The sequence below is a fragment of the Callorhinchus milii genome, unplaced genomic scaffold (genome assembly GCF_018977255.1).
Source record: "Callorhinchus milii isolate IMCB2004 unplaced genomic scaffold, IMCB_Cmil_1.0 Scaffold4, whole genome shotgun sequence".
NCBI lineage: Eukaryota > Metazoa > Chordata > Chondrichthyes > Chimaeriformes > Callorhinchidae > Callorhinchus > Callorhinchus milii.
Window position 1 is genome coordinate 13366660 of NW_024704745.1, and position 14685 is coordinate 13381344.

The 14685-nt window shown below is 40.1% G+C and overlaps 2 protein-coding genes across 4 annotated transcripts in view; one reads left to right on the top strand and one right to left on the bottom strand.

Annotated features, from left to right (window-relative positions):
* Positions 1–327: 327 nt before the first annotated feature.
* rabl3 (RAB, member of RAS oncogene family-like 3) lies at positions 328–7137 on the bottom strand. Its single transcript, XM_007908705.2, has 8 exons — positions 7057–7137; positions 5816–5907; positions 4843–4972; positions 3997–4111; positions 3117–3267; positions 2905–2976; positions 1079–1117; positions 328–616 (listed from the first exon to the last, which is right to left on the bottom strand). The coding sequence occupies exons 1-8, from the start codon at positions 7100–7102 to the stop codon at positions 548–550; spliced, it is 714 nt and encodes a 237-aa protein (XP_007906896.1). The 5' UTR covers positions 7103–7137; the 3' UTR covers positions 328–547.
* A 187-nt stretch (positions 7138–7324) lies between these two features.
* Positions 7325–14685, top strand: part of gtf2e1 (general transcription factor IIE, polypeptide 1, alpha) — a 31740-nt gene continuing 24379 nt past the window's right edge. Inside the window, exons 1-2 of one of the 3 annotated variants that reach the window (XM_007908706.2) lie at positions 7325–7386; positions 10073–10527. In XM_007908706.2, coding sequence (XP_007906897.1) covers positions 10080–10527 — 448 coding nt within the window. In that variant the 5' untranslated portion in view covers positions 7325–7386; positions 10073–10079. Of the gene's footprint in view, positions 7387–7410; positions 7637–10072; positions 10528–14685 lie in introns of those variants that run through there. The other 2 variants (XM_042334685.1, XM_042334686.1) reach the window with 2 other exon arrangements.

Genomic DNA, 14685 nt, shown 5'->3' on the forward strand with positions numbered 1-14685 from the left:
ACAAGACTCTAACAGCCACATTAAGTACAGATTAATAACATTTTATGAAAAACACATTTGAGAAATTGACAATGCATCAAAAACACTTTGTGTTCATCTCAAGTTTTTTTAATATAAATTTTGTATCTAATTTTAAAATTGCTGGTTTAATGGAGATGGTTCACTCACTTTAATTAATATACATTGTCATGTACACAAATGCAACTTGCATCTACAAGAGAAGGCTTTGAAAGGTCCACCTTTCAGGGAGGTACAGCAGGTATATAATAATAACAATAACATTTGATATAGTGCCTTATCATGTCTTCTAGATATCCCAAAGCGCTTCACAAAATATACTGTAAAGTGAATTGACTGTTTTGTGGGTGAAACTGTAACATATTGTATTATACAACACAACTGTTAGTTTTTAGATTAAGCACATAGTGCCAAACTTCAAAAGAAATCTCTGCATCCGAAAAGATGTAATTGTACAATCAATGGGTGGTGCAAAGCATCGGGCAGATGTGTCCTGTCCCAGCATTGTGTGATCCACTGGCAATTCTGTTTAATCATAATGAAGGGTCTTGAATGTGCCTGCTGTTCCATATCGCTTGCGGTCAGCGAAACCTGGAATCTGCAAATCAAAAAATACTGTATGAGCTACAAACTTCTGTTTGAAATTTTCCATGTTTTTAAAATGTCTCAATCCAATTTCTAAGGCTGGTCAGAAAGACCTAGTGATGAAGGAAGATTCTAGAGTAAAATAGAAACAACACTACTATACGGCACGGGCGCCCTTATAGCACGGTTGCAAAGTGGACCAGGGTCGAAATGAGGTACACGTCTGGTTTCTGGCACTTATTGGTGGCTTACTGATGTCACAAAGTGCCGAAAATCAGGCTGTATTAACAACCCTGCATTGTAACAACATTTTGTATATGAAATATATTGAATCCTCGTGATTATCTGTTTTCCAAATTTATATACAGTATTTCAATTGGATCTTCTTCAGTTTTCTTCTATACCACCAGATGGGAAGAATCAGGTAAATATTTTTTTGGAAAAAATCTATGATTTAAAAGAAAGATGTACAAACCTGATTAACATCGCGTGAAAAATATCTCTTTTCTATCACCTAAAAAATGAACAAAGTAAATAACCATGTTTAGCTCTGCTGTTAACAACAAAAAGATGCTAATCACTTTAGATACAGACATAGATAATAATAGCATTTGATATAGCGCCTTATCACGTCTTCGAGACGTCTCAAAGTGCTTCACCGAATATACTGTAAAGTGAACTGACTCTATATTTTATGAGTGAAAACAGCAGTGTCCAACAAACAACAACAACAACAAGATTTCATTTATAGAGCGCCTTTCACGTTGGGAGGACGTCCCAAGGCGCTGGACAGTTGGGTCAAGACCCGAGCAAGGGGGAAATGGTCAGCGTGAGGGGAGGGAAGGGAGGGAGTGAGGAGGGGGTAGAGAGTCGAGAGGGGAGCTGAAGGCACGGTCGAAGAGTAAGGTCTTGAGACCGGCCTTGAAGGAGGAAAGGGAGGAGGCGGCGAAGGCACTGGGGGATAGAGTTCCAGAGCCTAGGGGCTGAGAGGCTGAAGGCCCGGCCACCGATGGTAGGGCGGTTTGGGCGGGGGATGTAGAGCAGACCGGAGCCAGAGGAACTGAGGGTACGGGCAGGTAAGTAGGGGGATAGTAGTTCGGAGAGGTAGGAGGGAGCAAGGCCGTGAATGGCCTTGTAGGTGAGGATGAGGATCTTGAATTTGATCCTTTGGGGGATGGGGAGCCAGTGGAGGCGAGCGAGGGTGGGAGTGATGTGGTCCCGAAGCTGGTGCGGGACAATACACAAGCTGCAGAGTTCTGAACACTCATGGATTGAAGTAATCAATTCATTATTTTTTTTTGAAGGAATTATTATCCCCGGAAAAGCAATCCACCAATCGACTAACAACTGGGTTCCTACTTACTGCTAGGTAAACAGAGGCACGTGGCGTAAGGAAACTTGCCCAACATTTCGCCCTACTGGGAATAGAACCCAGGTCTTAGAAACAAATATAATGTTAATATTTGGTATATGGTGCCCTCCCTCTCTCAAAGCTTGTCTTTTCTCAGCCTTTCTTTCAGTCTGTCTAATCAGTCTGTCTAATGTCCTGATGCTGTCTTATAAAGTTCTATACTTTATAAATGCATTATCCATTAGCTTATTATTTAAACAATTCCACAGATCATATGATTATTTAAACAATTTCACAGATCACAAGCACCCCAGGTCGCTACTGCAAGTGAATGGTACTATATTTCGCCCACAAAATATACAGTCAATTCACTTAACAGTATATTCTGTGAAGTGCTTTGAGACGTCTCAAAGACATAAAGATCTATATCAAATGCAAGGATTATTATTATAATATATAAATGTTGTTGATTAAGGGAAGGTATGTAATATACACTGATTGATATCCCTTTACTACCACCCATAGATACATGTTGATGTAAAAGTAATGATGACAAGGCATAGATACATTACATACAGTACAGAAATTTAAGACTGGAAGGCCGGAAATCAATTAATACATCATGAGATTCAGAACTGGCAGAACATTATTTGAACAGTTTTTTAACTCATTAGAAGTGACTCGGTGTTAAGTTCTGTCTAACTTCATAATATGCAACTATAATGCAAAATGTAAAACATAACTAAAAAGATGAGATAGCTTTCATGTTGCTTCAACAAATCAGAACTCTCCAGCCTGAGATCTCTAAGAAATATACATTTGTTTTAGGTCATCTGATGCATGCAAAATTAGATACACATCTAGAAATACAACATCACTGGTCAACCGAATAGTCTGTACAAGGCTTGAATTATGTTAACAGCTAGTTATAAATAATACACAATACTTACTTTATCAAAAAAACGGCTTAGTTTCACTGCATTAGAAGATCCTGCAGCCAAACATCGTGGATTGGTACAATCCTACAACACAAAATCATACAAAAATAATCAATGATCCCAAAACAATTTACAAAAAAAATTAAGAATATAATTTGTGACACAATCTTGGAAAATCACTTTAACATCCGAGTTAATTCATTGAAGTTTAATAAAGTACATACCAGATTAATTTCTTCTGCATTGAAATCTTCTGCTAAGAATGCAGTCCTTGTCAACACCTCATTCCTTTTATTTTCATGAATTTGATCCAATTTAGTACCAATGACCAACAATGGAATCTGATTATCTGCAAACTGCTCTCGATCATAATCGCTTTAAAAACAAAACAAACTGTCATTGGTTCCTGGAATGACACATTAGTTAACGTGATCTTTTAAAGTCACATTTACCAAGTTTAGTCTTTAATTTATATAAGTTGTATAAAATATATCAAGTGTTATACAAATTATAAAAAACATACAATTTATTTATCTAAAATGTGACAAACGTTGTCAACAATTAAGTGTGTGACTGCAGCACCAGAAAGCTTATCCAGTAACGAGTTACTAAAATTATAAACTGGTCACATTTCTCATTATTCAAGACCTCCAAGAGCTATATCATATTTTTGTTGCAATGTCATTGCTACACTTCCTTCAGATATATACTTAATTATCTAAACAAATTTGGTAAATGGGAGCGAAGAGCTTGTTTGTTTGTAGTTTCTTTGTTTTGTAAAATGAAGTTTTTGCATCAATAATGTCAAAAGTATAAATAATTATACGTTCATTATTTATCTGCTATTGCAAAATAACAGACTTTAATCCTTCCAGTAACCTTGGGAAAAAAAGTCTTCATTTTCAGCACAATTTGACAAAATTACTAGAAACTCGGATATTAACTGATTATTAGCTCGGACGATATGCTGCAATGTAGTACATATTAAAGACTTTAGTAATTATGTCACTAAGTTGTGAAAGTTTTCTACGGAGATTTATTCCAATAAGTTTGTGATATTATTGGTAGTAAAATGAAAAGATGTCCTATAAAAGCAATACTTACCCATTTGTCACTATGACTCCAGTGGGAGTGGTGTCCTTATTTAATGCTTCTAATGACCACCGATATAGATTCTGGGACGACTTTTTGTTAGTACAGTCATGCACTAGTATTATACCTTTTAAATTGAAACACAAAGTCATAAAAACATACAACTGCTGACAAAAGCAGCGATAGTTAGATTTTGCAAATTAAATCATGGTACATATTAAATACACAGATGAAGTGCCACTGAAATAGAACCTTCATAGGTCTCACCTAATAATAATAAATAATAATCCTAGCATTTGATCTAGCGCCTTATCACTTCTTAGACATCTTAAAGTGCTTCACAGAATATACTGTAACGTTAATTGACTGTATTTGTGGGCGAAATGTAACTAGAAAGAATGCAACGCTTTTCAACATTGATCATGTTAATTTTACACTGTGTTGCCAGTCTGACCTTACCTTTAGCATCTTTGTGTTGATGTTTTATCTACTGCTCCCCTTCAGTATTCATAAGTGTAGGGGATAGAAATTTTATTATGCAATCCGCCAATTGACTAACAACTAGGTTCCTGCTTACTGCTAATATATAATATCCAAAAACGTAATATGTAGGACCAAGTTTAGAAAATATACAAAGCTATACGATTGTTATTTATGCAATTTCACAAATAGAAATGAAAAATAAACTCTGTGGCATTATGGTTTTCTTGTGTGTGATGATGGGAGGGGGCTGTAAGTCTTGTACCACTAGAAACTATCAGGTTACCTTTTTCAAAGAGATAATGCCAGACAATAATGTTACTGAACTGTACATGATAATTACAAAACAAGGCATTAAGTACTATTAGCTCTTCCTACCATTCACAGAGTTGTAAAAGACAGCTCTAGTGCTTTTAATGCTGCTGGCATTGCCTACAGATCCACCAACATCCCACAGTTCAATGTAGTAGGTTTTCTCAGCTGGTGTGCCTTCTTTGTAGTCATGAACCTGAATTAAACATAAAAGAGAAATAAAATGTATAAAAACTCTGCAGAAACTACTAGTTCCTACAAATGCAAACATAATTCTACTGGAATCTACCAGAATGGTCAACGGCACTACAATTGCAAAGCAGCAATATTTTTTAAATAAAAACTCAAGACAAAATGTTTGATGATTTTCTTTCAAAATAGTCTTTATCTAAAAAGCATTTATATGGCAAAAACTGCATTGGTTTTATAGATCAGAATAAAAAATGACACGAATATAGCTTCTAAAACATGGAATCAATTCTAATTTTTTTTATCAAAAGCAGGTGTGTTCAAAATCATATAATTACAAAAGAAATACATGTCAGAGTTGTATGCGCCAATACAGAACTGGGAGAGTCCTGCACCACACAGGTGCCATCCTTAGGGATGTTACTCTGAGGTCCACTGAAGATCTCATGACACTATTTGAAAAGAGAAAGCAGTTTCACCCAGTGTCCTGGCCAACAATCCTCTAGATACATTTGTTCTTCACCAATGACCACATGGCAAACATTAGCCAGTGCATAATTAATTTTTTCTCCCATTTATTCCTTGGAAGGTCCAATTTTTCTATACTAAACCCTTCAGCTGAGAGTGAGATAGTGCTGAACAAGAGATAGGGTGAGATCAGTCTTGATCATTATCATAGCAATGATCATTTCCATAACAGCCATCGGCATTTTCTGATCCGCAAATACATTTACTGCACAATCAGTGAACCATCTCCTAAAGAACGTTTTCTATGAACCAACCATTAGCTGAAAACAAATCTGAATTTTCACACTTTGCCAGGTTCTCTCTTCCTTTTCTTTCCCCTTACCCGAACGTCAACTGAGCAACCAACTGTCCATGATGGATTTCCCAACACCTGGTTGTGACACAACAAGTGGACAAGAGATGACTTCCCAACACCTACAAAGTAAACAGAGATGGCAATGGATTAAACTAACAATCTTTACATTTGGTAAAGCGCCTTTCATGCCAGGAGGATATCTCAAAGCGCTGTAAAGTGTAGTGACTGTGTTTTATGGTTGATCATGCAACTCCCTCCCCTTCGACCATACCTTCGGTCACCCTCCTACCCCTACCCTCTCTGCGCTCCACCCCTCTTGATCCCAACCCTGTCCTTGGGTCTAAATCCCTGACTGACCAGTGCCTTGGGACATCCTCCTGACCTGAAAGGTGCTGTACACATGTAATTTGTTGTTGTTGTTGTTCTCTTTCTGAATAGTGGCATGGGTTAATTTACAGCCACCTGAAAAGGCATACGGGGGACCGCTAGGTTTAATGTCTGATCTTAAGGCCGGTGCCTCCGACCCTGCAGCGGACCCCCAGTAACTCAACTCCACAGGGTGGAGTCCTGCAGCCCAGTGGTTAGAGCACTCGCAAGCGAGAGACCCTGGGTTCGATTCCCAGGAGGGCAAAACCATGGGCAAGTTTCCTGACTCCACACGACTGATAATAATCCCTCAAGCAGCGGAAAAAAAAAGCAACAATAAATCCGCCACTTCAATCCACGGCTGTTTGTGGGCCACTGCCGCTGCGCGCAATTGGCCGCCGCGTTCCGCCCACAAGGTATACACAGTCAATTCACTTTACAGTGCATTCTGTGAAGCGCTTTGAGACGTCCAGAAAAGGTGAAAAGCGCTGTATGAAATGCAAGGATTATTATTATTATTATTATTATTATTATTATTGCAACGCCCTCTTCCTTTTCGGCTTGTGCCATGGGATCTGCAAGAAGCACTCGGGGAGGGGCGGGGAGGGGAAGCACGGTTTAACAGTTAATCACAACATGGGCAACCCTACCAAAAACCACACCAGGTGCACCTTCTTTTTTTGTGGCACCATCCGTTGCACCGGATAATTTACACAGCGTTGACGTTTTCCGTCCTGCAAAACGGGACGCGCGTGACGATGTTTCAAACCGGAATCCCAACCGACACACGCGGGTGTCGACGCGCGCTGTTTTTTTCGGACGTGGTCGCGGTCCACGATAAATAACCCTCCTCGGGGTGGGGGGGGTGGGGGTTAGGTTAGTCGAAGCCTATCGGTTCATACCCGAATCCCCCAGCACAAGCACCTTCACCCGGTCCAATGACGCCATGTCACCAGGAAACGACGCCTCAGCATCCAGCGGGAGGGAGGGAGGAGGAGGAGGGGGCGGGAGCAGGAGGGTGGGTGGAGTCGCTCCTTCCGTCCCTCTTATCCTATTGGTTGCTTCCCCGGCCGTTACGCTCCGCCAGTGGCTGAGCTGCGCTGTCAATCAATTCCCCCCCGCCCCCCCACCCTCCTCCCCACCTCTCGCCTCCCTGACGCCGACGCGAGCGGTGCGAGCGGCGCGGTGCAGGGTGGGTAGCGTGCGGCGCGAGGCCGTCTCTGTGACCGGTCGTGAGTATTTTAAACGTTGGCCGAGTTCGATTTCAGCGCTGAAACCGTTAGAGGCCGTTTGAAGGCGACTGACCTCCTCCTCTCTCCCTCTCTCTCTCTCACACACACACACACCGACTACCGGGCCCTGTTTTACCGCCCCGGAGCTGCTCAAACCTCCCCCTCCACCCACCTCATGCCGAGCCTTTCAGTTTGGCTGCTTCGGAATTCCGTCTACTGACTTCGCAGGTTTTTAAACGAAATTCTATACGTGTGTATCTCTCTCTCTCTCTCTCTCTCTCTCTCTATATATATATATATAATATATTGTTCTCAAAAGTTTGTACGTGTCATCGCGTCCCTTCTTGATTTTATTTGGAAGGTGTGGGGGGGGGGCGGTGAGGGACGGACGAAGAGGACTGAGAAGGAGAGGAGGGAGAGAGCGGGGGAGAGAGAGAGAGAGTGTGTGAGGGAAGAGAGAGGGGGAGAGAAAAGGGGAGAGAAGAGCACGAGAGGGAGGAGAGGGTGTGTGTGAGAGAGAGAGAGAGAGAGAGAGGAAGGGTTATTTTTGCTCTCATTTCGTAAAGAGTACTTTCTGGTCGATAATCCTCGACGGTGGAGAGGTGGCGGCGGTGAGGGGGGACTTCTGCTGTTGGAGGGAGTTGGGACAATGGTTAGAGCAACGGACGAGAAACTCGTTTTTCAGGTGTAACACTCCACCCAGAAGGTTGAGTGCTGCTTTGAAGATCGTCAGTAAAAAGGAGTGGAGCAGAAGTTCTGGTCTTATTTGAATTGCCAGAGAGTGTCCTATACACCCTACACAATTCCTCCCCCCCCCCCCCCCCACCACCCCCTCCCCCCGTTCCCTTATTAAATAATCTCCCGATCAGCACTGAAAATTGTGGACCAGATGAACACCGATTTTTAACTGAACGCTGTTTCAGTGGGTGTTACAACACGTGGACGGTGGTGAGCTTGTGATGAGAGAAAATCTGGTTCAGGTCTTCAGACAGTTGTAAAGCTTTTTGCCCCCTTTTCCCTTTCTTTAATAAAGATGGGTGCGCCCCCCGCTACTCAAGCCACAGAAGGCAACGGATGGAGTTCTTGCTCAGGTTTGCGGTGGTGTCAGCCTGGCTCAGTTGATAGCACTCTAGTCTCCGAGTCAGAAGGCTGTGGGTTCGAGTTCCCTATCGGGACTTGACACTCCAATGCAATGTTGCGGATGTACTGCTTTATTGGAGGTGTCGTCCTTCGGATGAGACAAGCAACCAAGACCTTGTCTGGCCGTTGAGGTGGATGTTTAAAAGATCCCATTGGCAAAAAGAGAAGGGATTTCTCCCGGTGTCCCGGCCAGCGAGCCCTCAAATAAAATTGCGGTCTTGCTTCATGGCTGTTTGTTGGACGTTGCTGTGCGCAACTGTCTGCTGCGTTTGCCCACAAACATACATACAGTCATACCAGTTTACAGTAAAGCTTGTGAAGCGTTTTGGGATGTCCTCCTGACATGAAAGTTGTAATGTTAAATGTAAGGATTATTATTTGTACTTGTGAACTAATGCATATAACATCATAAACCTTGAACCTGACCCACAAAATCTACAACTGGCCTCCAACAATTCATGTTGGAGTGTGTTTAGTTCGCCTTTGTTTTTCTGATCTAGAAAGGGGTGAAAACTCTCATTGTTGACCAGTGATCTTACTGGAAAGTGTACAAGAACAGATTGTGTTCTGCTGCGATCTCTTCCCACCTTCCAACCTTTGTGTAATTAGTCAAAATTTGCTGTTTAAGCTCATACATGAAAATGGCACATTGTGTAAGGTCGTTGTCCACTGTCTTCTGTCACCTTCAGAACATTGATAATGCTCTTGCTTCATCAAAACCATCACAGCTGAAACCAGTATCTAAGTCTTCATGACTTTTTTGGCTCCTCGCTTCACAAATGTCAGCTTTCACAAAACTCCATTTCTTCCTGTCCTGCACAAGGTCCCAGATTCCCTACCTTTGCTAAGCTGCATTGCCTCCTTGGCCATCAATGGCTTGGTTACAAACTCTTTGTTTTCAGTAGTCTTACTTCACCTTTGCTGCCCAATTTTGTTTAATACATTCCATCGTGCATTCTCCCGATGTCTTTATTGTTATTGTTTACACCCCATTCAATCTTCACTACCCTTAGTTACTTTCTCTTAACGTCCCTCTTCCATCTCTTTTATACATTGTTCCTGCTGTAGTCTTAATAATACCTCAAATTTACTATGATAATTCAGACCAGAGCCAGATGAGCCAAAATTTCTTGCATCTAAACACAGACAAGGTGGAAGCCATCCTGCTCAGCTACTGCCAAAGTCTTCTCACTTCTGGCTTTGACCTCCTCAACCTCCCCTCTCTCAAACTTACTGAACGAGTGTCCAACCTTGGCATCCTGTTTGTTCTGTTCCTCAGCCCTTCTTTCTCCCTCTCATCCGGTCTCTGATCAAGTTTGCTTTTCTTCACACTTTCACATCACCCAACTCTGTCCCTAACTCACTGTAAATGCTGCCAAAACCTTTATCCATATTCTTTTTACCTCCCAGCTGGATATTTATTTACTGTAGTTGGTCAGGTGTTTATGTATAAAAAAGCCATCAAATAAGTATGTTCATGCTCATGATGAATCATGAAGTCGATCCTTAATCTTGAATGCCTTATTATTTATCTGTCAACCTATAGATTGAAGATGACTGATCCAGATGTCCTAACAGAAGTTCCTGCATCTTTGAAACGTCTTGCCAAATATGTTGTGAGAGGATTTTATGGATTGGAGCATGCATTGGCCTTGGATATTCTCATTAGAAATCCATGTGTCAAAGAGGAGGACATGTTGGAGCTGTTGAAATTCGATCGGAAACAGCTGCGATCAGTTTTGAATACACTGAAAAATGACAAATTCATCAAAAGCAGAATGCGTGTTGAAACTGCTCCAGACGGTAAAACAACAAGGCACAATTATTACTTCATAAACTATCGCCTGTTAGTGAATGTGGTGAAGTACAAACTGGATCATATGAGACGAAGAATTGAAACAGATGAACGAGATTCCACAAATAGAGCCTCCTTCAGATGTCCAACTTGTTCCAACACCTTCACAGATCTGGAAGCGAACCAGCTGTTTGACCTAATGACAGGTACACTAGGAGAATTTGTTTAAATATTTCCAGTTTCATCATATTTATTCAAAGCACATAAACGGGTTTGAAGGAAAGATTCTATTTCAGTAAAATGTGTTGACTATTGATCTTGTCCTATTGTGATAACTCACATTTTCAAAAAAACTCATGAAGAAATATCCTGGATTCAAATGGATCAAATTAATAGTCCAAAAGCTGTGGCTTCAATTCCTTTTTAATGGTAGATGTAGACTGAATGACCCTCTTGTGAATAACATTTATCTGACTTCTTAAACCTGAATCTACTTTTTAATGCGTGGCTTCACTTTTAGTGACCTGAGAAGGCCCAACATTTCTCGTGGGTTTATCCTTAAAATAATTTTCTTAAAAATTAAGATTGTGCAGAGTTCCAAAAAAATCTTATTCAGTCTAATTTGAAATGTGAAATTCTTTAATTCAGTTTAGTTTGTAAACCAGTTTCCGAATAAGACTGAGTTTAAGAACTTCACATAATTCTGAATAATTTGACATAATTCTGATAACCTTACATTTTCAAATAACAATCTTAATCTAAGATTATTATTTTTCAGGTTTCTTACATTTGGGACAAGTTTCCTATTTTTGTAATGTTTTAAAAGTATGGTTAATCAAACACTGTTATTTAAACAAATGTGTCTCACGTCAGGAGGACTGATATTGACTGTATATTTTGTGGGCAAAACGCAGCAGCCAATTGTGCACAGTGGTGTCCCACAAATATTCGTGGATTGAGTGACCAAATTATTATTTTTTTAAAAGGGATTATTAGCCCTGGAAAGCAATCCGCCAATCGACTAAAATGACCTGTGCATGCATTTTTGCAAACTGAACAACTGTTTCTCCTGAGCAGATTTCATGGTAGTAGATGGTTTGCTGAGTTTCTGATGTAACTCATTTCTGGTACTGATTTTATATGTTTTTTGCAGTCCGTATTCTCATCTGCAGAGTCTTGGCACCCATCACTTCTGTCTTTGCTGTGCTCCACTGGTTCCTATTAACCCAACCAGTAAATTTAAACAACTTGCATTTGTATATCGCCCCTCATGCAGGGCAGTGTCCCAGAGTGCTTGAGAGTGGCAGAGCATGACGCCAAGGTGGGGGGGTGGGGAGTGGGGTGGGGAGTACAAAAATAATTGGTTGAACCCAGAGCATTGTGCAAGCTTCAGAAATTCAAACATCACAAAGATATCGAACAAACGTATTTATTGATTTCACAAGACATAATAATAATGCTTGCATTTGATATAGTGTCTTTATCAGGTCTTAAAGACGTCTCAAAGCGCTTCACAGAATGTATTGCAAAGGGAATCGACTGTCCATTTTGTGTGTGAAAAGCAGCAGCCAATTGCGCACAGTAGTGTCCCACAAACAGTCGTGGATTGAGTGACCAAATTTTTATTTGTTTTTTTCTTTGCATCCACTGAGTACATTTATTTCCCAGAATTTGTGAAGCTTCATACCATTGTGGTATAAACTAATCAAGTCCAGTCTATAATAATAAGAAAGTCCATAATGAATTAGACCAAAAATAACCTACACCTCTGAGGAAGAAAATCACCTATGTTTGGGGGACAAAAATGTTGAATAGCACAAAACATATCTGCAGTGTTAGTAACTGAACAAAACCAATGGCATGCCTTACCTGGTGTCATCAAGTGAAGTTTGTTTCAATTTTTAAGTGAAATAATGTATAATGCACATATTCACTGCATTGTACACTGCAATGTACAAATTGTAGTCACGATGATTTATCATTGATAAGTGTGTTGATTCTGTTTCTAAGCAAGTCACAATAAATTTGTATTCCATTCCACTATAGTACTACATTGGCCAAATATGTAATTCTGGTATTTTGATTATTATCATACCATGACAAATTAGCTGTAATATCCTGTAATAGAGGTTCAGCCACCTTTGTTTGCTGCTGCTGTTCTCTTCTTAGTCAGTGCTATTGTGGGACATACTATGTTTATACAACATATTTTAGTAGAATACATTGAGAAGGGAGAGAGTTTGGGGTGGGGGCGAGGAAGGAAATCCATGTTTAGTGAATGGCAAAAACAAAGGAGAAAGGAGCAATAAATAAATGAAAAGCAAAGTAAAAATAAATATAAATTTTAACCTTAGGACTGTTTTTCTGTTCCAGAAAAAGTGCAGTAACATTATAGTAACAATAGGGGGCAACACAGACCTGTGGATATAAACTTGGAAACCCAGTCTAAATTTGGATTAATATATTCATACTCGCTTGTCTTTATCGTGTTTCTCTGATAAACACATATTGACTTTATTCTTCACATTTCAGTCTGTTTTCCTTTTTTTTCCTTTTTCCTCTGCATTTAATATGTGTTGTATTCTGTGCACCATTCCTCAGCAAAAGGGGTTAGTGAGTTGTCTGGTTCCAGGCCTCTGTGCATTCTTTTGTAAATGTTCGTTTTCTACCAATCATTAGTAGAAAATGAACATCCCATTGCTCCACATATGTTCTTATGCCACCAGAAGGAGGAATTTACAAATAGAAAAAGGTGTGAATAGGCCTGACATACATATAAGGTGCATAGGGTAGAAATTAACTGCCAATGAAAAAATAATGTCTGCCTTGAAAGGAGCCTGTAGATTGTGACTGGATAACAATAGTGGAGCTGAACGTTAGGCAACATTATTCCTGTGCTTTTCGCTCGTGATCTGCTTCGGTGGTTTATCTACTTACCAGCCAGGACAACAAATGCTCCATGCACATGCAGAAATAATTTTTTTTACTAAGATCTTGATTTTTAATGGGCATTCTGCTATTGGCAGAGATCTGAGTGATACAATTACATGCACAGAATCACAGAACATTGAGGTTACATCCATGGTTTTATAGAGTATCCCCACTGCCAGAGATTGTCTTATACACCCTACACAATTCCTCCTCCCTTTCCCTTATTAAACAATCTCCCAATCAGCACTTAAAACTAAAAGCCTGAAAATTATGGGCCAGATGAATAGCGATTTTTAACTGAAAATTGTTTCAGTGGTGTAACACATAATATTTCATAACTTCAGTTGAATTAGTAAGCTCTCTAATGCATTTGCTACAGTTATGATCTGTAATTCTATTGAGTTCTTCAAATATTCTGCGCCTATGTCAGATTTTTTCTATATATGGTACTAGATGTACCCGTTGCATCTACGCTTGTAGCCAAAGGATCCGATATGGAATGTAGAGTGACATACAGGCAGACATTTCATCTTTATCGATACTCATCTGGGAGGACTCCTGTGGGAGGACTCATTTTGGCGCACTGTTCTAGTTCTTTCAGCATTGAACTGCAGCCTTCGCTGTTCACGGTTCTTCAGCTTCATTTAATGGGCCTTCTCTCTTTTGTCTAACATTTTTACTTATCCTTAAAAGGTTTGATTTTCGCTTAGACATCTTTATATTGATAAATGTAAATGTATAATTTATAATCACTGGGACATCCTCCTGACTTGAATGGTGCTTTAAAAATTTAATGTTGTTGTTGTTGCCGTGATTTAGCTTTGTCTGTGTTCTTTATTTTATTCCTGCCACTGCTTGGCTACGTGCGTGCTCTGTGACACAGGAAGCACAGCGCAATGGTCAGCTGGCACGGCCTCCAGGTGTAACTGCAATGCGTGCATACATACGTTGGGGCTCTGTGACGCACGATGCCACAGCGCCACTTTGACTTGGCGGCCACTAGGTGTAATTGCAGCGAAAAACGCAAAACTGAAATACATTTTAGGTCATCACTCATGATAGGAGGTACCCCAAAACAAATATGCCCATGTCATTCCCGGATGCAAGACCTTTCCGGTGAGGTATAAATCATGTCTCTATGTCAATCAGTTATTGAGATCCTTCTTGAAGTGCAGACAGACGTTGTCGTTTTATTAGTATAGAAGAAGATAGATAGAAGAAGATAGATAGAAGAAGATAGATAGAAGAAGATGAAAATAGATAGATGTTTCCTCTTTCCAAAGTACATTGTATTGGTTAGCATTGAATTAACTGAAGCATTATGAGATTTTTGATCAAATTGGTTGGCGTTAAAAATGAAAGCAAATTAAGTTGACATTTGATTACTTTGTGGTTATTTCTTTGTATCCCTTCCTTGCTTTAGATTTGTTTAC

Coding starts and splice junctions, on each gene's coding strand:
- rabl3 (XM_007908705.2), bottom strand. CDS start 7,102: ATGGCGTCATTGGACCGGGTGAAGGTGCTTGTGCTGGGGGATTCGG. Junction 4,112..4,842: donor CTTTTACAACTCTGTGAATG/GTAGGAAGAGCT, acceptor TCAATTTAAAAG/GTATAATACTAGTGCATGAC. Junction 2,977..3,116: donor ATGCAGAAGAAATTAATCTG/GTATGTACTTTA, acceptor TTTGTGTTGTAG/GATTGTACCAATCCACGATG.